The sequence below is a fragment of the Staurois parvus genome, unplaced genomic scaffold (genome assembly GCF_062004578.1).
Source record: "Staurois parvus isolate SC_StPar_1 unplaced genomic scaffold, SC_StPar_1.0 ptg000950l, whole genome shotgun sequence".
Lineage (NCBI taxonomy): Eukaryota > Metazoa > Chordata > Amphibia > Anura > Ranidae > Staurois > Staurois parvus.
Genome location: NW_028318746.1, coordinates 880,601 through 907,353, shown reverse-complemented (window position 1 = coordinate 907,353; position 26,753 = coordinate 880,601). Strand labels below are relative to the sequence as shown.

General features: G+C 45.3%; 1 protein-coding gene across 1 annotated transcript in view; it reads right to left on the bottom strand.

The window, feature by feature from the left end:
• The window catches only part of DHX16 (DEAH-box helicase 16), an 81,700-nt gene extending 57,370 nt beyond the window's left edge, over nucleotides 1-24,330 (bottom strand). Inside the window, exons 1-2 of the mRNA XM_089656947.1 lie at nucleotides 24,218-24,330; nucleotides 14,216-14,441 (exon numbers count right to left, since the gene is read on the bottom strand). Of these exons, the coding sequence (XP_089513073.1) occupies nucleotides 14,216-14,413 (198 nt within the window). The 5' untranslated portion in view covers nucleotides 14,414-14,441; nucleotides 24,218-24,330. The remainder of the gene's footprint in view (nucleotides 1-14,215; nucleotides 14,442-24,217) is intronic.
• Nucleotides 24,331-26,753: the final 2,423 nt, after the last annotated feature.

Here is a 26,753-nt window from a genome sequence, read left to right as displayed (position 1 = left end):
GTGGGACCAGTAGGCTGCAGGCATCTATGATGAGGATAAGGAAGTATGAGCAGCCAGGGTAGGAGATTACTGGAGAAACTTCACAGCAGGCCATGTAAGCCGCTGTGCCAAACTCTTACCAACAAAGGAAGATAGAAAAATAATTAGTCTCCCTGACTCACCAAATGGAATCATCAGATGAAACTTTTTAACTTGATACAACATATGCCTCAGCCACCTTTCACACAAAGCAACTCTTTTTCAAACAGACCCTATAGAGCAGAGTAAGGTGACCGTGTCTCTGGAAAGGACTTGCCTCTGATCGCCATAAACTCACCTAACCTGCTCCCTTGCAGCTGCTTGCTCCTCTTCAGCCAACAGGTATGCTTGGCTCTTCTGCATATGGAGGAGAATGTGACCTGCTCCCTTGTGATGGTGCCAGGGCCTTGCAGGTAATGGCTGGACTCAAGCACTGTCACATCACTGATGCCTAAGGTCGCCAACACAGCTGATCACTGCATCAGCTGCAGAAAAGCAAAAAAAGTGCATGTAAGGGGGTCTGAAGATGTCCTTTCCAGAGACACCTGAATAGTTAAAGTGACGGTGTGTGCCTTTAAAACAAAGCTATACCTAAATATTAAAAACTGCGAGCAGGCAGATCTATGTCTCTTCTGCTATAAGACACACTTACCTGCCTACTCACAGCACAGCACAATTGGCAGTTTAGCATGCCTTCCTGCCACACTGCAGATGTGCCGGAATGACTAAACTTGCGAAGTTTAACTCCTTTAAGAAAACATTCTGGTCTACAAAGAGTTGTTTAGATTTCTACAGATACCCTGGTTAAGATTAGTGTCAGTGTTAGGCTGGCCATGGATGATTCACAAGGTGGTGGATGAAGGAAACATCCCAACTGTGCTAAGGGAGCCCTATGCTGTCAGAGTACACTGACAGCACTGCAGCTGCTGATCGAATTAACATTTTCCTATTAATGATGGATCGAAATTCAGTCGGTTCAGCAGGGACTGGTCAAATTTTGATCCATGTATGGACAGTTTAAGCCATGTTATGTCTGTCCCTAGCGATCACAACTACAACATTGTAAAGAAGTGTGGCCATAGTCCCTAGTCTTTTTGCATCCCTTTTAACTCTTTTTCACATGTGAATGACTGTAAAAGCTGGTCATACTTGCGGCAATAAAATATAATTGAACTTCTGATTACATTTTTTACCACATAAAATGGTGCTTTTGTTTGGCCACAAGCAGACTGAATTGAACCTGCCCCAAATTAACATGGTGGAAACATTTTATCTTGTTTACCAAAATTGGCTTAATTTTTCCTTGCTTCAATTCAATATTTCTGTATTAAAGCGGTCAATTTATTGTCCAGTTTTGATATCATACTCGGCCATATTCTGTTGGTTAATGAAGCTTGTGGGGCGACTTGTTTCTGGCGACTATTTCCTTTTTTTTTTTTTTTTTTTCAAACATCTGTTTATTGGTTGTATTAAAGGGTATAAATACAAAAACAGAGCCTCCTGGGCATTCCCTGGCTGACATACTAAACAATAAACGATGGTGATATAGTGCAAAACAAGAGAGGTAACAAACTACGCCAAGGCGTAACCACGCTCATTGTACTAGTACATACTTAGGGATAACAAAGTAGGAGTACATTCATGTCCCCAAGATGTCCACAACCACTTGGTGTGATAAATTGTACCCAGGAGATAGAGGTTTGCAGGAGAAAAGGGAAAGAAGGGGGGTAGGTGGGTATAAAGGGAGAGGGCAAAGAGAGCAGGAGGAGAAGGGTAAGGGAAAGAATACATGAGAAAGAGCAGTGCAACAGTACTGGCAACTTAATAGGCGTGGACAAGTAGATTGACAGAACACAAAGCATCTGCTACACCGCTGTCATGTGTGATTCGACCCAGATGTTCCATAACATTTGAAACTTTTGAGGGCACTCCCTGGCATGGTAGGTTACCTTGTACAAAGGGATTACAGAATTAACCAGTGCTTTCCAGACTGTAAGGGTAGGGGCAGTAGCTGACTTCCAGTAAAGGACAATTGCCTTCCTGGCATAGAACAGCAAGCCTAAAAAGGTTCTGAGCGCTCTGGTATGTACCAGAGCATGCACCAATCCTAGGATACATATTTGCACCACAAGTAGAATTCGGATGGTCATCGGCGTATAACGCCAATTTTTCATCGATAGATCCAATATAAATGCCCTGAACCCCTGAGGCGTGGCGAAAGGCAACTTCCATGGGCTCCATCATAAAACCGAAAAGAGCCAGGGAGAAGGGGCAGCCCTGTCGGGTCCCCCTCTCCATGGAACAGGAGGGAAATAGATCCCCACTAATTTTAATTTGGACCAAAGGGCAAATGTATAGTATGGATATCCACTTCCAAAAATTTGGACCAATACCCATTATCTCTAAAACGTCCAATATATATACCCAATCCACAGAGTCAAAAGCCTTCTCTATAACGAGGGAAACCAAGACTTACTTGGCCAGCATGAATAGAAGGAAGCTGCAAATGGGACAGGACCCAGCGGAGGTTCACATCCATAGATCGCCTTGATATGAATCCTGTTTCATCAATATTAACCATAGATGGCAGAACTTCATCAATCTGGTGGCTAGGATTTTTATGAGAATTTTCAAATTATAATTAAGCAAGCAGATAGGCCTATGGGAGGAGTAAAGCATGGGGTCCTTTCCTGGCTTTGGGGTCAAAACAATATAAGCCTGACACATTGAAGGGACAGCATCTTCCTTGAAACAGTAGACCTCATGTAAGTGGGACACTATATCCAGGGCATAGGTTTTACACCACTCACCCAGCAAACCATCTGGCCCAGCAGTTTTTTGGCATGGAAAGGAGTGAATGGCATCCTCAATTTCCAGTTGGGAGATATCAAATTGTAAATGGGCAATGTCATCAGGTGGCAACACAGGAGGAGGTAAGGAGTATAATTAATTACGGAGTTCCTCAACCGGAGGGGTTTGGACTCTGGCATACAACTTGGCAAAGAAGGAATGGAATTCTTGCAAGATAGCAGAGGGGTCCAAAGTTACAGTGCCTGAGGTCATGATATTTGAGGGAATGACTACCTAGTATTTGGGATCTGCCACCAAATTTTCCAAAAGCTTGCCATTTTTATACCCATGTGCAAAAAGTCTCTCCCTAGCAGACTGCGGAGTGGAGTTAGTAATCATGGTATAGTGGATGGACAAATCCCAACTGGCCTGGGAGAGCTATTCATATGAGAATTGAGAATTCGTAGTAGCAAACAAAACCTCAGCTTCAGAGACCTTGTCTTCCAGCTGAGTAGTCTGGGATGCACCAGCCACTCTAGCTGCCTTAATCGCTGAGAAATAGTCACCACAAGTAGAGGCCTTAAAGGTATCTCTTACTATCAGCTGAAGAGCAGTATCAGCATTCAATTCCCAATACAAAAGAATCTCCCCATTCATGTGTTCGAAACTTTGATCCAGCAGGGATCCAGGTGCCAGCACTTGGCCCGTCTATGATCGCTCAGGGTCAGGACAATCTCCAGTGGAGAATGATCCAATAGGCCTGCCGGTAAATAGTAAACCGAGGATATCATTGGCAAAAGCAGCGCTGTACACCAAAAGTCAGATTGATTTGTGCCCTAGTGATGAGTAGCTGACAAATTGGAGTAGGTTTTATCACCAGGGTGCTTCAAACACCAGAGCTCAGTCAACTCTACAGTGTTCACCCAGAGGGACAAATCTGGGTCAGGAGCCCAATGGGGATTAGAGGTATCAAGTGAGCCATCCAGAATATTGTTAAAGTCCCTGGCCAACAGAACTTTAGTTATTTGCATTGCAGTCAGTTTACCACATACCTCATAAAGGATAAAGGCATTAGATGGTGGGGGTATATAGATATTAACAAAGGCAAAAAAAGACCCCTGAATGGTGCGTAGCAAAATAATATACTTTCCCCCTGGGTTGGTAACAACCTGGTCCACCAAGTAGGGTAATGACTTGTTTATTGGGATTGCCACCCCCCCTTCCCCCGTGCAAAGTTAAAATAAGTGGCAAGATATGCCTGCCTGACCCTGGAACGTCTAAGTGCAAGAATCTTACTACCCATGAGATGGTTCTCTTGCAAGAGTATGTGGGGTTTGTGGTCAAGAAATAAAAGGATGAAAAAAAAAAAAAACCAAAACATTACACAGTAACTCCAAGTTCAGAAGCGGCAGATGGGGGAGGGCATCCAGGTGACTTTGGGGAATCTTCAAGGTATCCCCTCTGTCCTTGTGTCAGGAGGTGTCAGCATTAGGATATGTGAGTAACCATGGAATGTGGGCCCCGAACAATGTGAGAGGCCATCTTGGTGAAGGTGCTACAAAAGGCCGAAGCCTTTGCTGTAGTGCAACAGGCACAAAATGGAGGATTGAGCTATGTTCCCAGAAGAACAGAGTGCCAATGGAATAACAAAGCCAGGAGTGCGTCTGGGAAGCATTTGGGTCCCAGGGGGGGAACATTGTTACCGCAGGGTGAGAAGCCAGGTGTCAGCGTCCTCTGGCGTATCATAGAACTTCACCAAACCGTTACGGGAAAACACAAGGGGGCGCCAGCCTAAGTGCAGGATGTATTACAAGTTTATTTAAAATATAGCCAAATAGCTACTCACGAGAAAAAAGGGTATACAGGCATTAGATTGTATCCTCAAAAGGGCCAGTGTAAAGACACCATCTAATGCCTGTATACCCTTTTTTCTTGTGAGTAGCTATTTGGCTATATTTTCAATAAACTTGTAATACATACTGCACTTAGGCTGGCACCCCCTTGTGTTTTCCTATATTTGCACAGAGCCTGCTTCACTCTATGGGGAGCTGCCACCTTTTAGTGCATAATCATGTACTCTATGGACTTTTTTATAAATGCTTCTATTACAGGTTTTTAACCTTTTTCATTTAATACTTGTGCTGCAGTGTCACGGTGCCATTGTCTTCTCTCAGTGCCAATTACTTATATTGCTTTTTACCAAACTGTTATGGGACGCCCGTAGACTGCTGGGATATAGCATCCTGTAGGCAATATTTTTCTCCCATAGGCGTCTGCGAACATCCATGAAGGTCTTGCGCTTTCGTTGTACCTCAGCGGAGAAATCAGGAAAAAGAGATGTACAGTGGTGATTTGAAAGGCCAGTGAGGGCTGTTTGCTATCTGCAGTAAGTATGCGGTTCCTGACACGGTAGTTGAGGAATTTTATCAGGAAAAGGATAAGCCGGAGCTTCAGGGATGCGTCTGTGCACCTGCTCCTCCACATAGGTTGGAGAGACCTCCACAAGGCCTAGGAGATCCTGAAGGTCTCGGCAAAGTCGGCAAGATAATCACCCGCTGCTCCTTCTGGGAGTCCTAGTACTCTCACATTGTTGTGCCTCAGGTGATTCTTAGCATCATCCGAGTGGGCAACAAGGCTACGAACCGTGCATTATCCAGGAGGTCAGCGTGCTGGGCTGTGTGATCCTCCATGGTGGAAATGCAGGATTCCATTTCATGGAGGTGGACCTTCAGCTTGTCAGTGTCAGCCTGGATTAAATTGTATTCCTCAGCCAGCTGGTCAATGCGGGTGAGTAGAGAGGTCTTGCTTTGCTCTATCACTGTGAGAATAAGAGCTGTATCGCTGGCCGGGTCCAGAGCCACAGGAGCGAGCTCCTCGTCTGCATCTGCTGACATAGCATGGAGCTTGGCAGCCAAGATAGCATCGGAACATGTGGCCTAAGATGTCGGAGACCTGTGGGTCTAGATGGATGCCACGAAGTGCCGGCGGGAAGGCATTATGGGCTGCACCACTGCCACAGGTAAGTCAGACATTAATCCCGGCTGAAGGGACCCACAAAGGAGAGGTCACGGTGGGATTAAACGACAGGATAGCTGGAGCTCAATCCCCAAGCCTTGGTCTACATCCGGTCATGCCCCCCTCTGGCAACTACACTGCTCAAAAAAATATAAGGAACACTTTTTAATCAAAGTATAGCATCAAGTTAAATAAACTCCTGGGATACTGATCTGATAAGTTAAGTAGCAGTGGGGGTTGTTATTCAGTTTCAGCTGCTTTGGTGTTAATGAAATCAACAACAGGTGCACTAGATGAGCAACAATGAGACAACCCCCAAAACAGGAATGGTTTTACAGGTGGAGGCCACTGATATTTTTTCCCTACTCATTTTTCTGTCCGTTTTCCACAGGTTTTGCATTTGGCTAGGGTCAGAGTCACTACTGATAGCATGAGGCCATACCTGGACCAGGATGGCACATCAATATGTGCCATTGCCAGAAGGTTTGCTGTGATACCTGGCACAGTCTCAAGAGCATGGAGGAGATACCAGGAGACAGGCAATTACTCTAGGAGAGCTGGGCAGGGCCGTAGAAGGTCCTTAAACCCATTGGGAGGACCAGTATCTGCTCATTTGTGCAAGGAGGAACAGGATGAGCACTGCCAGAGCCCTACAAAATAACCTCCAGCAGGCCACCGGTGTGAATGTCTCTGACCAAACAATCAGAAACAGACTTCATGGAGGGTGGCCTGAGGGCCCGATGTCCTCTTGTGGGCCCTATGCTCACTGTCCGGCACCATACAGCTTGACTGGCATTTGCCATTAAACACCAGAATTGGCAGGTCTGCCACTGGTGCCCTTTGCTTTTCAAAGATGAGAGCAGGTTCACCTTGAGCACATTTGACAGACATGAAAGGGTCTGGAGAAGCCATGGAGAACATTATTCTGCCTGTAACATTGTTCAACATGACCGTTTTGGTGGTGGGTCAGTGATGGTCTGGGGAGGCATATTCATGGAGGGATGCACAGACTTCTACAGGCTAGACAATGGCACCCTGACTGCCATTAGGTATTGGGATGAAATCCTTGGACCCATTGTCAGACCCTACACTGGTGCAGTGAGTCCTGGGTTCCTCCTGGTGCACGACAATGCCCGGCATCATGTGGCGAGAGTATGCAGGCAGTTCCTGGAGGATGAAGGAATAGATACCACTGAATGGCCCCCACACTTGCCTGAACTAAATCCAGTAGAAAACCTCTGGGATATCATGTTTCGGTCCATCCAACGCCGCCAGGTTGCACCCCAGACTGTCCAGGAGCTCAGTGATGCCCTGGTCCAGATCTGGGAGGAAGTACCCCAGGACACCATCCGTCGTCTCATTAGGAGCATGCACAGACGTTGTCAGGCATGCATACAGGCAAGTGGGAGCCATACAAACTACTGAGCACCATTTTGAGTTGCTGCAATAAATTATGCAAAATGGACTAGCCTGCTGCATCATTTTTTCACTTTGATTTTCGGGGTGTCTTTGAATTCAGTCCTCTGTAGGTTGATCATTTTCATTTCCATCAAACGATGGGACATCCTTACGTTCCTAACACATTACCCAGTGTCACGATATAAGGTCAGGTTCAGAGACCAGTTTCTACAGCAGTTGTAAGGCTTACCTGAAACCAGCAGGACTGGTACACCAGCGGCCCACCCTGGGAATGACACAGGCTCACCTGAGGTGCGGGGTCTAATCATCCACCGGTCTTCCCCAGAGCTCCTAATGGTGGAGAAGGATTTGGCTGCGTGTGAATGCCAGGTCGCAGATCTCAGGATCACCCAATCAGGGAATGAGTAGGCTGGAAACCAAAAGCGGATCAAACAGTTCAGAGATCAAACGGAAGCGGAGTCAGTCACAAGCCAAAGGTCGGTCACCAATGGTAGTAGATAGGATGAGGCAGAATCGTAGTCAGTAGCAAGCCAAAGGTCGGTAACGTAGATGAAGACAGCAGCAGGAACAGTAAGCGGGATATTGGCTGGTAAGGCACAATAATCTGGCAAGGAGGAAGTGCATGGACATGGCTTTTATAAGGAAGTTCATGGGAGGAGCAAGGAGTTCAAGGTTCAAGAGAAATCAAGGCACAAGGCAGGATTATCCAAGAATTGTCAAGGGAGCTGTCCAGCATTACAGATAGCTCAGTGAGAAGAGACATTGCCTCCCACTGCAGAAGGACCAGGTTCGATCCCAGGCTCTGACAGTACTCCCCTCCTCACAGGACGTCCCCTGGACGTCTTAGGACCAGGCTTGTGAGGAAACCTCTGGTGAATTTCTCTGTCAATCTAGGAGCATGGACGTTTTCTTCAGGCTCCCAAGAATTTTCCTCTTGCCCATATCCTTCCCATTGGACAAGATACTGCAATTTTCCTCTAAACATCCTAGAATCAAGAATCTTCTCTACCACATATTCTTCTTCACCCTGTACCTCAACAGGTGGAGGAGGAGGAAGAATTCTTCCAGAGAAAGGATTTTCATGAAATGGTTTGAAAAGTGATACATGAAACACAGGGTGAATCTTCATACTGTCAGGAAGTTTTAAGCGAAAGGTGACTGGGTTGATCCGAGCAGAAATCTGGAAAGGTCCAACAAACTTTTGGCCCAACTTTGCAGCTGGAACATGAACCTTCAGATTTTTGGTAGATAGCCAAACCTTGTCGCCCACATGAAAGATAGGAAGTGATCTGCAATGACTGTCGGCAGCCCTTTTATAATTTTCCTGAGCCTTCCCCAAGGTCTCGATCAACTTCGCCTGAATCTCCTGCAATGTAGTTAATCTGTTGGCAACAGCAGGAATTTGAGTTGTGATAGGGAGATCCGGGATAAAAACTGGATGATACCCCATATTGAGGAAAAAGGGGCTTTGGGAAGTGGAGCTATGTTTAGCATTGTTATAGGCAAACTCTGCCATAGGTAGATAGTCCACCGAGTCATCCTGAAGATAACTGACGAAGCACCGAAGGTACTGTTCCATAACTTGATTGGTCCTCTCAGTCTGACCATTAGATTGTGGATGAAAAGCAGAAGACAGGTTAACGGTTACCCCTAAAGCTGAACAAAAGCTTTTCCAAAATTTTGAAGTACATTGTACTCCTCTATCAGATACCACATCATCAGGGATTCCATGTAATTTAAAAACATCTTGAACCATCAACTCCGCAGTTTGTTTAGCAGACGGTACCCCCTTAACCGGTATGAAATGAGCCATTTTAGTAAGGCGGTCGACAACTACCAAGATCGTAGTCATTTCTCTTGAAGGAGGTAATTCGACTATAAAGTCCATAGAAATTGACTCCCAAGGCCTTGATGGAACAGGAAGTGGTTGGAGCAACCCCAAAGGAGAAGCTCGGGGTGTCTTATGACGTGCGCATGTCAAACAAGAGGCCACGTAGCTTTTGATATCTTTCTTATAACAAGGCCACCAGAAGGAACGTGCCAGAAGATCCTCTGTTTTTGACATCCCAAAGTGTCCCACCAGTTTGGAGTCTTGCACTAATTTGAGGACTTCCATCCAAGCCGACTTAGGTACATAGAGACGATGCTCTAGAGTCCAAAACCCGTTCTTGTACTCAAGGTTAATGTCTCTAGGAGTATCACTGAGAAGTGGGTCGTTCTCATACCCCTCTTTGAGAAGATTCAAGAATGTCTTTGCACTTGTGGCCCCTAGAAAGTTCTTTTGGGTTAGAATCGAACATTCGGTATTACATCCTGGGGAGGCTCAGACAGCATCCTTGATAAGGCATCGGCTTTGCCATTCCTCGATCCAGGTCGATATGAAATGATAAAATCTGGAAAAGAATAGCGACCAACGTGCTTGTCTAGAAGACACTCTCTTGGCCGAGCGAACAAATTCCAGATTCTTATGGTCAGTGAGAACAGTTACAGGGTGATTAGCCCCTTATAGTAGATGCCTCCATTCCAAAAAGGCTTCCTTAATTGCCAGTAGCTCTTTGTTCCCAATGTCGTAATTTATTTTGGCTGGAGACATCAAATGGGAAAAATAGGCACAAGGATGAAGCTGCATCTTTTCATCACTTCGCTGAGACAGGATCGCTCCCACGGCAGAATTGGAAGCATCCACTTCCACTATAAAGGGTAGTTCAGGATCGGGATGTACCAAGATTGGTGCGAAAGTGAAAAGAGTCTTCAGCTTTTCAAACGCAGCTTGTGCCTCAGAGGTCCACACGAAGGGTACCCCTTTCTTTGTAAGTTGGGTGATTGGTGCGATCACTCTAGAGAAGTTTCTTATAAATTTTCTGTAGAAGTTGGCAAACCCGACAAAACGTTGAATTTCCTTAACATTTCTAGGTGCTGACCAATCTACCACTGCTTTGACCTTCTCGGGGTCCATGCTCACTCCCTCCGGAGAAATGATATAGCCTAAGAACTGGATTTGGGTTTGTTCAAACTCACATTTCTCCAATTTAATGTAAAGTCTATTTTTCCTTAATCTTTTGAAAACTGTGCAAACATGTTTGCAGTGTTCTTCCCAATTATCAAAAAAGATAAGGATATCATCCAGATAGGCCAGGGGTGTCCAAACTTTTTTCAAAGAGGGCCAGATTGGATGAAGTGAACATGGTGGAGGGCCGAACATTTTTCCGAACATTTTTTGAACCATTACAATTAAATGCAAATAAATTATTTTATGTCAAGTTAATTGCAAACGACATATTTTTCATTTCATAACATTAAGATCAACTGACAGCTGAGTTTTCACAATGTATTGAAAATAAATTTTAAAAAAACTTACCTGCACTAATGTGAAGGGTGAAAAAGGTAGCTGTAGCTGAAGTCTCTGCTCGGCAGCTGGGAGGGGAAGAGAAACACACTTCACACTGGAAGCCCGGCCCTGACATCACCGCCCTCTGTTGCTCCCAGCGCGGCGCAGTCACGCATGCGCACTGCTCTCAAGCAGAAGACTGTCTGCCACAGAAGGGAGGGACGTGCGACAGCCGCATTTACACAGACTAGGGAGAACGCGCCGCAGTCAGGCATGCGCACTGCCCTCTGCTCTCAAGCAGAAGACTGTCTGTCATAGAAGAGAGGGCCGTGGGAGGGCCACATTACACAGAGCAGGGAGGGCTGTTGGAGGGCCGTATTAAACCGACCCCCGGGCCATAAATGGCCCGCGGGCCGGACTTTGGACATGCCTGAGATAGGCAATTACAAATTGGTCCAACAGATCACGAAAGACATCGTTGATAAAATGTTGAAATGTTGCAGGGGCGTTGCAGAGTCCAAACGGCATCACCAAGGATTCAAAATGCCCATACCTGGTTCTGAAGGCAGTCTTCCATTCGTCTCCTCGACGAATGCGGACAAGGTTATATGTCCCTCGTAGATCAAGCTTGGTAAAGATCTTGGCAGAACGAAGTCTTTCCAACATTTCTGAGATTAAGGGTAATGGATAGCGGTTTTTAATAGTGATTTTATTCATGTCTCGGTAGTCAGACGCAAGGTGGAGTCTTTCTTTTTAATGAAGAGCAGGACTGCCCCTGCAGGAGAAGTTGAGTGTATAATAAAGCCTTTTCCCAAATTATCATCGATCCACTCCCCGAGTACTTTTAGTTCAGGTTCTGACATATTGAACAGGCGGCCAAAAGGTATTTCTGCCCCTGGGAACAGCTCAATGGGGCAATCATATGGGCGAAGAGGGGGCAATTTATCTGCATTTTTCTTGTCACAGACATCCCGGAACTCATGGTAATGTGGGGGCAAATTGTCATATGACTGGATAGCCACTATATCACTTAGCGCCTCCTTGGTTGGTGACGGACTTGGTTGGCAAGGTTTTTTGCAATATTTTTTACAGTGGGAGGATGTAAAATCTATAGTTCGTGCTCCCCAGTAAATGGCAGTATTGTGAGTGGAGAACCAAGGAATGCCCAGAATGATGGGAAACTTGGGTGATGTAATCCGCTGAAAGCTGATGGTCTCACAATGGTCAGCCTCAAACAACAGAACCAGGGGAACCGTTTTATGGGTAACAGGTCCTGAAGATAAGGGTGACCCATCAACTGTCTCCATATCAATAGGGGTAAATGTGTCTCTTGCTTGAATATTATTGCTGTTGGCAAACTCTATATCCATAAAGTTCCCCCCCGCCCCGGAGTCCAGCATAGCTGAGCAGGAGATTTCACAGCCCTCAGATACAAGTTTAATAGGGATAACAAAGTGAGAAAGTAGAGAGTTCACTTTATTCTCTTCAGAAATCAGTGGGGAGACAGACTGGCTTATAGAGTTTATGTGTTCAGGCTCAATCACATCAGTCACAGCAATAGTTCTTTTAACCTTGTTAGGACAATTAATTGCATAATGACCAGAATCCCCACAATAAAGACATAAGTTCTCTGAACGTCTTCTCTTTCTCCTGGATGGAAATGGATCTCTTGATCGCATCAACCTGCATAGGCTCAGGAGTGTTAGAACTCAGAGAGACTCATGAATCCTGCTGAACAAATGGACTAGCAGAGAGATGCATGCCCCTATTACTTCCAAACATTCCCAACCTCTCCTTCCTCCTTTCTGTAAGCCTTTGATCGATTTGGATACACAATTGGATAAATTCCTCAAGATCATTAGGAATATCTACTTTGGCAAGCTCATCCTTTATCTGTTCAGAAAGCCCTTGGCGGAATTGGCTCTTTTGTGCTGCAGGGTTCCAAGTGGTATCTGCCATCCAACTTCTGAATTCGGCTGTATATTCAGTGACCGAGCGTCTACCCTGCCGCAGACTATGCAATTTTGCTTCGGCAGTAGCAAAACGGTTGGGATCATCAAAAACCTGATTCTTTGCAGTCAAAAAGGTATCAAAATTATTCAGAATGCTATGGTTCTGCTCTATATAAGGGGAGGCCCAAGCTAGTGCTTCCCCAGTCAGAAGCCCAATAATAAACATTACCTTCTTTTTCTCTGACGGAAACGCAGCAGGGTACATTTGGAAATATACACAACATTGATTAAGGAAACCCCTGTAGTGGCGGCGGTCTCCATTAAACTTAGCTGGTTGGGGCTGGGGCATATGTGAGCTAGGATCATCTCGGTTTAGCAGTTGTCTCTGCAGAGCCTGAATCTCTCCCTGTTGCCTTTCTACTATACCTTGCAGTTCAGAAAATTTTTCTTGGTAGGTAACACCAAACTCTTGCAGCTCTGAAATTTTCTGCCTGACAGGAGCCATGGCATTTGCTATAGCGGCCTCCATGTTTTGGGCCAGATTATTCTGTCACGATATAAGGTCAGGTTTAGAGACCAGTTGCTACAGCAGTTGTAAGGCTTACCTGAAACCAGCAGAATTGGTACACCAGCGGCCCACCCTGGGAATGACGCAGGCTCACCTGAGGTGCGGGGGTCTAAGCATCCACCGGTCTTCCCCAGAGCTCCTAATGGTGGAGATGGATTTGGCTGTGTGTGAATGCCAGGTCGCAGATCTCAGGATCACCCCACCAGGGAATGAGTAGGCTGGAAACCAAAAGCGGATCAAACAGTTCAGAGATCAAACAAAAGCGGAGTCAGTCACAAGCCAAGGGTCGGTCACCAATGGTAGTAGATAGGATGAGGCAGAATCGTAGTCAGTAGCAAGCCAAAGGTCGGTAACGTAGATGAAGACAGCAGCAGGAACAGTAAGCGGGATATTGGCTGGTAAAGCACAATAATCTGGCAAGGAGGAAGTGCATGGACATGGCTTTTATAAGGAAGTTCATTGGAGGAGCAAGGAGTTCAAGGTTCAAGAGAAATCAAGGCACAAGGCAGGATTATCCAAGAATTGTCAAGGGAGCTGTCCAGCATTCCAGATAGCTCAGTGAGAAGAGATATTGCCTCCCACTGCAGAAGGACCAAGTTCGATCCCAGGCTCTGACACCCAGTCCATATCAGTATAGATATTCAGCATATTTTTTCCCCATTGAGATCTGATGTGTTTTTTCTTTTCATTTTTTTGAGCAGTGTATTTTCAATATTTCCAAATCCCAGTGGCTCGAAAGTAGTTGAAATTGACTAAAAAAATTACACGTGTGGACACCTTTAGCAGCATGTGAACTCCATTAATAAAGTTTTACGTTGTCAGTAGTGCATAGAAAAATTCTAAGAAGGGAATTGTTACTACTTTTCTAATAATGACTGGTATGTGACGTTTACCTTCAATAGCAGACAGAGGATGGAATGATTGATAAACATAATAAATACGTACCAGTAAGATTTAAGTTAAATTTCTATATAACACATTGTAGACAGGCCTAATTAAGCACACAATAAATATCACTAACATTTTACATCAAACATCCTGTATTCTTAGTCTAATGACAGACCAATTAATACCTTTGATTGTTTTTTCACGCTACAGTCTACGAAGAGCACAGAGAGCTCTCACCTTCATCCAGAGTTCCTCTGCAAAGCGTTTCACTTTATCTGTGATATCGATTACTCCTGTGCTACTTAGACGGCTTAGGAAATCTACAGCGCTTGAACTCCGTCGAGCAGTGCCAACGAGGAACTGGGCCACATGACGATCGCTCATACCCAGAATTTCATGAAGCTGATCCTTCACCCACGCTTCCACCACATCCATTCTTAGTCAATGGCAGGTTAGAGTGAATCTTGGAGACAAAAAAGGAGAAATTATATAGTGCAGGACACAAAAGACCTAGCCCAGGGATATCTGGATGCTCGTTCACACATGAATGCAGTGCAGGAGAGCCATATTCCCACGCAGCTTCCTGCATTACATTCTGATTGCATTGCCTTTGTGATCTGCTCCAGGGGTCAGTTAAAAGTTAACACCACATGCAGGTCACAAACACACTGTTTGCCTGCATCGGATCGCATGGTACAAAAGTAATAATCAGACAGCAGCTGCAGCAATGGGAACATGTTACAGGTTTCACCGTAAAAACGAGTGGAAAATATAACATGTTCCCAAAGGTGAACTTATCCTTTAAAAAAGTAGTGTATGCACTACTTTTGGAGCGGTGCGGTGAGATTTCAGCCCATTCAAAATGAATGGGCTGAAACTGCACTTCACAGAACTGCATGTGGATCACACAGAGTTTGTGTGATTCACATGCAGTTCCTAGAGTGAATGGTCCCTTATAAAGTCCAAAGTCTATCAATGAAATATAAAGTCCATGGAGGGTGCACACACTTCAGACAGCTTGTATTTAGACGTAGAAGCCTCGTTGCAGTGCAAACGATACAAAGAAACACACAAGCGCCATTTAAGTGTAGCAGTAAATAAACAAATGTATTGCACTAAGAAAGCAACTCACAAAATGGAGGTAATAAAAGCTCATCAGTATATCACTGAAAAGGGCATTTGGTATGCTGACTCAGATGCATATCGCAGATGGTAAAGCAAGCACTGGAGATTCCAATGGAGCGGCCCAAGCTGGACATCAAAGCCTTCTGCGGACGGCAGGGGAGGTGGATGTGATGCCACCAAAGATGTGATGTAGGTTGGCGACACATTTGCAAGGTATGCACGCTCCTTCTTCAGGCCATTCGGCATCCTCCTGGTGGCATGTTTCCTGCGGCAATGCACTGCAAACATCCCTGGCAAAGGGAGATCTTCTACATATAAACACTGGACATGCTTGCACCGAAGGGCCTCAACGAGGACATAGAGTCAGTATGGTGAAATAGACATTCATTTTTAACCCAATATAATCAAACAGTTATTTTTTCTGTCTGTCTTAAATTTTTTAGTTTTATCCTATTTCAGTTATATTTTTTAGTTGTAATATTCATGTTTCCTTGGGCATAACCCTTACACACATACTACAGTATATTCATATTTTTTACGAATATATATTTATAGTTGGATACATATACAAAATACTTATTATGGTTCCACCAACTGTGCTGTATGACTGATATGGATACAGCTCCATGATGGTTTCTTCCTGCCTCTTTTTATGATTAACATTATTGTATGTGGCTTCACACTAATTTTATTTTTATTAATTTAACCATGTTTTAAATTTACTTATCTTTATACACAAGTTTCGCTTCTGCATTTTTCTCAGGGGGATGGTTTTTTGGTAATGACAGACTTAATGAATTCATCAATTGTAAGTACCAAGATTTTTATTGTTTCAATCTGTTTTTAGGTTTATAGTTGCTGTCATCTAATTCTATTGTTTCGTCATCCGTTGTTTTTTGTGGGTTGCACCGGATCAGCCAGGACGTCTTGTTTTACGGCCACTGATGCCCTTATATACCACATCCTACCTAATGCCGAATGGCCTAAAGGCGCATGCACGCTCCGCAAACGTGTCGCCATACCTACATCGTGTCATTGGTGAAATCACGTCCACCACCCCTGCTGTCCCCAGAAGGCTTTGATTCCCAGCTGGGGCCGCTCCATAGGAACCTCCGGTGTTCATTTTATCATCTGTGGCTGGAGTCAGCATACCAGACACCCTTTACAGTGATACAGTGGATATAAAAAGTCTACACACCCCTTTTAAAATGTAAAAAAATTAGACAAAGAAATAATTTCAGAACTTTTTCCACCTTTAATGTGACTTATAAACTGTACAACTCAATTGAAAAACAAACTGAAATCTTTCAGGGGGGGAAGAAAACATAAAAAACTAAAATAATGTGGTTGCATATGTGCACACCCTCTTATAACTAGGCATGTAGCTGTGTTCAGAATTAAGCAATCACATTCAAAATCATGTTATACAGGAGTCAGTACACACCTGCCATCATTTAAAGTGCATCTGATTAACCCCATAAAAAGTTCAGCTATTCTAGTAGGTCTTTCCTGACATTTTCTTAGTTGCATCCTACAGCAAAAGCCATGGTCTGCACAGAGCTTCCAAATTACAAGAGGGATCTAATTGTTAAAAGGTATCAGTCAAGAGAAGGGTACAAAAGAATTTCCAAGGCATTAGATATGCCATGGAACACAGTGAAGATAGTTATCAAGTGAATAAAATATGGCGCAACAGTGACATTACCAAGAACTGGATGTCCCTCCAAAATTGATGAAAAGACGAGAATAAAACTGGTCTGGGAGGCTGCCAAGAGGCCTACAGCCACATTAAAGGAGCTGCAGGAATATTTGGCAAGTACTGGCTGTGTGGTACATGTGACAAAAATCTCCCACATTCTTCATATGTCTGGGCCATGGGGTAGAGTGGCAAAACGGAAACCTTTTCTTATGAAGAAAACATCCAAGCCCAGCTAAATTTTGCAAACACATATCTGAAGTCTCCCAAAAGCATGTGGGAAATGTGTTATGCCTGATGAAACCAAGGTGGAACCTTTTGGCCATAATTCCAAAAGATATGTTTGGCACAAAAACAACACTGCACATCACCAAAAGAACACCATACCCACAGTGAAGCATGGTGGTGACAGCATCATGCTTTGGGGCTATTTTTCTTCAGCTGGAAATGGGGCCTTAGTCAAGGTAGAGGGAATTATAAACAGTTCCAAATACCAGTCAATATTGGCACAAAACCTTCAGACTTCTGCTAGAAAGCTGAACATGAAGAGGAACTTCATCTTTCAGCATGAAAACCACCCAAAGCATACACCCAAATCAACAAAGAAATGGCTTCTCCAGAAGAAGATTTGGAATGGCCCAGCCAGAGCCCAGACCTGAATCTGATGGAAAATCTGTGGGGTGATCTGAAGAGGGCTGTGCACAGGAGATGCCAAAGACAGACTTGGAGTGATTTTGCAAGGAAGAGTGGACAAATATTGCCAAGTCAAGATGTGCCATGCTGATAGACTCATAGCCAAAAAGACTGCTGGATTCACATCAAAAAGTGCTTCCACAAAGTATTAGTTTAAGGGTGTGCACACTTATGCAACCATATTATTTTAGTTTTTTGTTTTTACTTCCCTCCACCTAAAAGATTTCTGTTTGTTGTTCAACTGAGTTGTACTGTTTATAGGTTATATTAGAGGTGGAAAAAGTTCTGAAATTATTTATCTTTGTCTCATTTTTTTAAGTAACAGAAATCCGACATCTTAACAGGGGTGTGTAGACTTTTTATATCCACTGTATACTGATGAGCTTTTTATTACCTCCTTTTTGTCAGTGACTTGTATTTATTTACTGCTACACTTATATGACGCTTGTATGTTTCTTTGTACAGTATACAGTGAATCCTGGAAGCCAAACTGGAAGAGCTGAGCTTCAGGAAGAGGGGGCAGGGGTAGCTTTAAGTAAGAAAGAAAGACAGAAGAGTCAGATGAAAAGCAGATGCAAACATCAGTCCTGCCCATTTGCCTTTGCCATAGCAAATACTACCCAACTTTGCCCAAGAGTCCTAGTGAAAACAAAAGATACTGCCCTATGTAGGCATAACTACATGTTCAAAAGGTAAGTTCACCTTTACAAAAAATAATAAATGCATATTTTTTTGCAGGTAAAAAACTATGCATTTTTTTTTTTATGTTAGAAACCTGTAAAGCATTGCACCCACGATCAGCAGCTTGTGGGTTTAATGCCACAGTCCTGCAAACTGTGTAGCTGTCTGCCCGTACCTCTGATTCGGGCAGGCTATTACACACTGACAGGAAGACTCAATGAACTACTAGAGCGTTCAACAGCTCCCTGGTAGAACTACAAGCCATCAGCCTCAAAGGCTGAGTACTTGTAGTTTTCCCAGTCACAAACACTGTAAAGCAGCGGTTCTCAACCTGGGGGTCGAACGACCATTTCCCAGGGGTCGCCTAAGACCATCGGAAAACACATATTTCCGATGGTCTTAGGAACCGAGACACCGCTCCTCCGTCTCAGGCGATGTGTGGGCGGGATGATACGCTGCTCCTGTCACCTGGCCACACCTCCGTGGTCGCTCAGCAGCTCCGCCTCCTCGCCGCTGATTGGCCACCGGAACTGTAGCTCAGGAGAGGCACACAGGCGGCCAATCACCGGCGAGGAGGTGGAGCTTGGAGAGGAGGAGCCGAGCGGCAGCGCGCGTACATCAAAGAAGATCGAGGGAGCTGCCGGAGCGAGTGAAGAGGAGAACGGCCAGAGAAGGAAGACAGCTGACAGGTAAGTGAGAGAGCGAGCCCAGGCTGGAGCAGGGGTCAGCAAGGTAAGTATCATTGGTGTCAGTGGGAGGAATAGTGCCCCATCATTTGTGTCACTAATACCAACGATGGGGCACTATTCCTCCCCCCACTGACACCAACGATGGGGCACTATTCCTCCCCCCACTGACACCAACGATGGGGCACTATTCCTCCCCCCACTGACACCAACGATGGGGCACTATTCCTCCCCCAACTGACACCAACGATGGGGCACTATTCCTCCCCCCACTGACACCAACGATGGGGCACTATTCCTCCCCCCACTGACACCAACGATGGGGCACTATTCCTCCCCCCACTGACACCAACGATGGGGCACTATTCCTCCCCCCACTGACACCAACGATGGGGCACTATTCCTCCCCCCACTGACACCAACGATGGGGCACTATTCCTCCCCCCACTGACACCAACGATGGGGCACTATTCCTCCCCCCACTGACACCAACGATGGGGCACTATTCCTCCCCCCCACTGACACCAACGATGGGGCACTATTCCTCCCCCCACTGACACCAACGATGGGGCACTATTCCTCCCCCCACTGACACCAACGATGGGGCACTATTTCCCCCCCCCCCTGACCCCAATAATGGGGCACTATTCTCCCCTCCACCACACTGACATCAATGATGGGGCACTATTCCTCCCACTGACACCAATGATGGGGCACTATTCCTCCCCCCACTGACACCAACGATGGGACACTATTTCCCCCCGACCCCAATGATGGGGCACTATTCTCCCCTCCACCACACTGACATCAATGATGGGGCACTATTCCTCCCACTGACACCAATGATGGGGCACTATTCCTCCCACTGACACCAATGATGTGGCACTATTCCTCCCACTGACACCAGTGATGGGGCACTACTCCCACTGACACCAGTGATGGGGCACTACTCCCCCCACTGACACCAGTGATGGGGCACTATTCCTCCCACTGACACCAATGATGGGGCACTACTCCCCCCACTGACACCAATGATGGGGCACTACTCCCCCCACTGACACCAATGATGGGGCACTACTCCCCCCACTGACACCAATGATGGGGCACTACTCCCCCCACTGACACCAATGATGGGGCACTACTCCCCCCACTGACACCAATGATGGGGCACTATTCCTCCCACTGACACCAATGATGTGGCACTATTCCTCCCACTGACACCAGTGATGGAGCACTACTCCTCCCACTGACACCAGTGATGGGGCACTACTCCCCCCACTGACACCAGTGATGGAGCACTATTCCTCCCACTGACACCAGTGATGGGGCACTACTCCCCCCACTGACACCAATGATGGGGCACTACTCCTCCCACTGACACCAATGATGGGGCACTATTCCTCGCACTGACACCAACGATGGGGCACTATTCCTCCCACTGACTCCAACGATGGGGCACTATTCCTCCCACTGACACCAACGATGGGGCACTATTCCTCCCACTGACACCAACGATGGGGCACTATTCCTCCCACTGACACCAACGATGGGGCACTATTCCTCCCACTGACACCAACGATGGGGCACTATTCCTCCCACTGACACCAACGATGGGGCACTATTCCTCCCACTGATACCAACGATGGGGCACTATTCCTCCCACTGATACCAACGATGGGGCACTATTCCTCCCACTGATACCAACGATGGGGCACTATTCCTCCCACTGACACCAACGATGGGGCACTATTCCTCCCACTGACACCAACGATGGGGCACTATTCCTCCCACTGACACCAGTGATGGGGCACTATTCCTCCCACTGACACCAGTGATGGGGCACTATTCCTCCCACTGACACCAGTGATGGGGCACTATTCATCCCACTGACATCAGTGATGGGGCACTATTCCTCCCACTGATACCAATGATGGGGCACTATTCCTCCCACTGATACCAACGATGGGGCACTATTCCTCCCACTGACACCAGTGATGGGGCACTATTCCTCCCACTGACACCAGTGATGGGGCACTATTCCTCCCACTGACACCAGTGATGGGGCACTATTCCTCCCACTGACACCAGTGATGGGGCACTATTCCTCCCACTGACACCAGTGATGGGGCACTATTCCTCCCACTGATACCAACGATGGGGCACTATTCCTCCCACTGATACCAATGATGGGGCACTATTCATCCCACTGACATCAGTGATGGGGCACTATTCCTCCCACTGATACCAACGATGGGGCACTATTCCTCTCACTGATACCAATGATGGGGCACTATTCATCCCACTGACATCAGTGATGGGGCACTATTCCTCCCACTGATACCAACGATGGGGCACTATTCCTCCCACTGATACCAACGATGGGGCACTATTCATCCCACTGACATCAGTGATGGGGCACTACTCCTTCCACTGACACCAATGACATGGCACTACTCCTCCCACTGCAAAATTACAGTTATGAAGTAGCAACGAAAATAATTTTATGGTTGGGGGTCACCACAACATGAGGAACTGTATTAAGGGGTCGCGGCATTAGAAAGGTTGAGAACCACTGCTGTAAAGGAATGACGAAGCTAGGTGGACAGAGCCCTGCAAGGCCACATTTTTTTTTAGATTGTGGCAGAGAGTGGAGGGAGAAGATTCCCCATTTGCTGTCAAAATGGGGGATCATGGGGGGATGGTGCTCTGAATATGAGTGTAACACGTTACAAAAGATGAACGTCTCCTTTAAAGTGAATGTAAAGGGAATTTGTTTTAAATAACATATATGGTATACTTACTCCTCTTCTCAGGTCCTCCGCCGGCAGTCCTGGATCCTCCCTCTTCCGATTGCCCCCATAGCAAGACGCCTGCTATAGGGGCACTCATGCAGGCTTGATCCCAAGCCACGGTCTTTGTGTCCATTGATACACAGAGCAGGGCTGAGCCCTGTCCCCTGCTTCTTCCTCACAGGCTGTGATTTTCAGCTCCCGCTGCTGCCTCCATGCCCAGTGAGGAAAGAGAGAGAGCAAAGAGAGCCAGCCAGTGCTCTTGGCACAGTCCTGGATTGAGATCTGGCATTTTGTAGGTAGAGTAAGGGAGGGATATAAACTTTTTTTTTGGCATCTCTGTTTGAGAGCAATTTCCTTTGCTTCCTGTCCTGTAGACTGTGCAAAAAGTGAGAGGATATCTTTCCAATGTGAAAAAGATTTGCTCACAGATGTTGTCACAGAAACAAGTGTACTCATTGGAAGGTTTCCCCTCTATTTCTGTTCTGGGGACTACTCAAAATTTTGGATTTACTCTCACTTTCATATCCCGGTGACATTGGTGATCAGGGCAGTTACAGCACACTAATCTTCTTGAAGCAGAACTTCACTCTCTCAATCAACATTGATTATTAGTAATCCTTATGCTGTGGAGAAGCATTAGGACCACATAGGCAGCCGAGCCATCACCTGCCCCGCAGCCACGCCTATACATGCCTCTTGCAAATGAGCAGCTGCAAAGCCGGGAATACCTGGGCTGCCTATGACTGCCTTTCACTTTGACAGTTTTCAGGCAGAATAACTCAGGCAGGTTCAGATTCATATCTGAACATGCCTGAGCTCATTGCTAGAAGTCCACAGAACAGGCATACAGGAAAAATCTTGGAATGGGGACACTAGTTCTGGTGACAACTGTCTTGGTAGGGACTTCCTCTAAGTTTGTAGAGATTTCTTCTTCTTCTCTGTTGCATCTCTGGGACAGGAAATGAAGGGAAATCACCCCAATGTGACAAAGACAACAAAAAACAACCTGACGAGGGGTGAATGTGATATTCACCAAACATTCTCTGGTGCAGAATCTTCTAGGTCTGTATGTATTAAATGACAGTAATCAATTCTTCACTAGGTAATGTCTGCTGAAAGTCCCGAACGAACGTAGTCACCCTCCAAACTCCTTGCTAATCTGAACTCTCGCTTTCTATACTCCAGTGAGCTGTGTGCTGGGTCATGTGAGATGCAGGCGTGGGAAATTACCGAGCCCGCAGCTCATTGAACTACAAAAAATGGGGGTTGTGGTTAGAGAGGGGTTCAAAGGATGCAAGCTAATTTTTCTGGAAATGTCAGTCAGCCTGAGGAAGGACATGGAGACCTCAGAACAGGGATGAATCTGCTCTGAAGTTCCAACACCTTTAGGACCCATTCACACATCTGTGTTCTGGGACCGCATTGAAAAAACGTGCATTTCTCCGCACTTTTCTCAAAAATGCACCAAAAAATGCTTGCAGTGTCATTAAGCCCAATTCACACCTGCACTGTGCACATTTTTACACACTTTTTTTGTGCGTTTGTCATGCAACAGCATATGACAACCTATTCCCTTGAATAGGCTGCCCTACGCATGCCAAAATAGCTCCTACACCTTTTTTTGGCAGTGGGCCTTGCTCGTTTGTTTTTGTGATAAAACATGGATCTGCTGGCTGCATTTAGGGTGTCAGTAAGAAATAATGGCAAAACAATGCACGATTTGTGTACGTTTCCGGCACACAAATGTTTGAATGGGCCTCATTTCCTAAAACAGAAACCCTCTTTTCCTTTTCAGCCAAGGAAGCTGCCATCTTGGCCTCTGTTTGATCTGCAGTTGCCATGGTGCAGCACATGTGATCAGTTATGACACCAGCCATTTGACAATTTGCTTGAAAACACAGGCAACTGTGACAGTTATCATTCCTGGCAAGCCGGGAACGTAACTGATTTCTGAAACCATTAAATTGATGGGTGTAGTTCCAGTTTTATTACAACCCAAATGCAGCTAGCAGACGCCATTTGTCACACCAAAACACACAGGAGCTGCTTTGGAGCATTTGACAGCCCAAGTGAATAGGCTGTCATATACTATAGCAGGACAAATGCACATTGCACAGGAGTGAATGGGGACTATATATGTACACAGGTCACCTGGTGGAGATTATTTTCCCACACCTAGAGTTCCACTTTAAATGTTGGAGTTAATTGTGGTCAGAAGGCAAGCAGTATTCTTCTCACTGGTCAGCACTCTCCACGTCTATAAATACACGACACTTCATTGGACCCATGGGGGTTTATTTACTAAAGCTGGAGAGTGCAAAATCAGGCTCACTTCTGCATGGAAACCAATCAGCTTCCAGATTTTATTGCCAAAGCCTAATTGAACAAGATAAGGTTAGAAGCTGATTGGTTACTTTGCAGACGTGAGCCTGATTTTGTACTCTACAGTATAGTAAATAAACCCCATTGTGTCTTCTCTCCACTACAAGTCCCAGCTTGCCTTTCCCACCAGCCTCTGTCCCTAGTCAATGGTGAGGGCTCCATCTCTAGTCCTTCTAATACTCACCATGTAAAACAGCCACCTCTGTTCTCTTGCTCCCCTCACATTCAGCTACCGTAAAAGCATCCTTCGGCGCTTAATGATGACATAGTCCACAATTTCCACTACACTTCCGTGTTCTGGAACGCACGCTGCGTTTCAGCTAGCTCTACGCAGAGACGCCACGTGGGTCGGGGGGCCGGACATTGCGCACAAAAGCAAAGTGAACTAGCGTAGAGAGTGCGTAGGATGAGCGTTATCCAAGGATACTTAGAAGGTTTGTTGGCGTAGGGTACGTAAACAGGGGAGCTTGGCTCACGTACGTAAACAGGGGAGCTTGGCTCACGTACGTAAACAGGGGAGCTTGGCTCACGTAGGACAGGTTCAGGACAGGTGACTGGCGTAGACATGGATGCTTGGCTTCCTTACATTTGCAGTCCCTCTTTCCCTGAAGAAAGTGATCCCAGCCTTCTCTGGCCCATTCACACGTGTAATCAATAATAGCTGTTTATGTATTTTTCGAATGGTCTGTACACGCAGTAGTGGCATTACTGGAAGGAGCGGTGTTAAAGCGGCATGTTTATTTTTAATGAGCTAGTGGTGTATGTAGAAAAAACACATAATTCAGGCTGCATGAGCATAGTGAATTCAAGCAGTTTTTGCGCACATTTCTTGCGTGATTTGTGTGTGTTTTTTTAGCTAATAGAGAACTAGGTCTTTCAGCTTTGTTAGCTTTTCCATCAGCTTTTACTTCTTTTTTTTTTATTTTTATTTTTTTTTGCTACAGTAAGGGGTTAGAGTTAAGGATAGGTTAGGGTTAGTATTAGGGTTAATATTTTCCTCCTCTTCTTCCTCCTCCTCTTCCTCTTCTTCCTCCTCTTCTTCCTCCTCCTCTTCCTCTTCTTCCTCCTCCTCTCCCTCCTCCTCTTCTTCCTCTTCCTCCTCCTCCTCCTCCTCTTCTTCCTCCTCCTCCTCCTCCTCCTCCTTCTTCTTCCTCCTCCTTTTTTTTTTTTTTTTTTTTTTTGTTAGGGTTTAGGGTGCTATTAACAAAATTAATAAATGCAAAATAAATACAAATAATCATTAATGAATACTATGTAATATAAATTTAACATTAACCCCCAATAAATTATTAAAAATAGTAAAATAAAACATCCTAACACACAATATATTATTATTATTATTATTATTATTATTATTATTTTGAGTTTTTATTTTATTATAATAAGAATAGGGGTTAATAATTTATTATTACATATTTTATTTATGATGATTTTTATTTGTGTATTTATTTTGCATTTTATTTTTTCATATATTACTATTTTTTTTTATTTGAGCAGAAAATTGCACGAATACGTGCAAAAAAAACACAAATCGTGCGTTTCCATTCATTTCTATAGGTATAAAAACGCCACCAAAAACATGTAAATTGCCAAGTTTGAGCTACAAAAAATGTTCCAGAACGTGTTTGAGCTTCAGGCTACTTGGAGTGGAGATGTGAAGCAACTCCATTGAGAATAATTTATATTTGCTCCTCAAGCATTTTGGAGCTTCATGCTGCAAAATGGTCAGGTGTGAAAGGGGCCAAAATGGATGGAAATAGATGCATTTTCCCTGTATTTTACTGCAAGTCAATGTGAATTCAGACTTTGTAGCCATGTACATCTGCGTGTCCATGAATGAAAATGCTTCTGCATGCGTTCACGAAATGCACAAAAAATGCATGTCATGGTAGTAGTGCCATTCATTGTTAATGGCACCCTAAACACGGCCAGAAGATGTTCATTTTCATGCATAGCAACCGTGCTAAAACATGTGCCAAGCTCTATGCCCAAAAGAGGTCCAGGAGTCTCTTTTATCGTAAGTAGGGCAGCCCATTCAAATAAATGGGCTGCCCTATGTGTGACACACAAAAGATGCACAGTCACAAGATGCAAGGTGAATGGGGCCTTAACCTATCCTTATCCAGACAGCTTAGTACATATGTTCCCCGAAACATACATTTCATTGTGCCATGCTATAATAATAAAATGGTCTGCAGCTATCAGGCCACCCTGGGCTTGGCAGGCCAGGGGGACTAAACCGTGTTCCCCTGGAGCTTTCCCTACTGGGATTGTACTGGGAATGCTGGCAGTGCTAGGCACCTTGTATACCAAGTCTTAAAGTGTATGTATATTGTAACGGAACCGACCCCAGACTGCTCTTGGGTACTTCCGTTATAATACCGCTTCCTCGTCCGAACACCGACAACAGACACCACAGCCGACCATACAAGACTAGATGACACCAGTCTGAACATGGAACTCTTTATTTGAAACTCGACCTGGCTTTTTATACACTAAGGGGACAATTCCCCCTCCCTGCATAAGGACACAGGGCGGGGCAATCTACACTTAGCAAGAAGAGACACACAGATATTCAAACTTCACACCAGCAGACAGTCCCATCAGTAGGGAGGGCTGCTGGAGACAACCCGCCACCAAGCCAATACACATAAACACATACATCCCATAATAGTTTGCTCCCAAGCAAGACAAATAATAGAACAGTGGGATGCAACCAC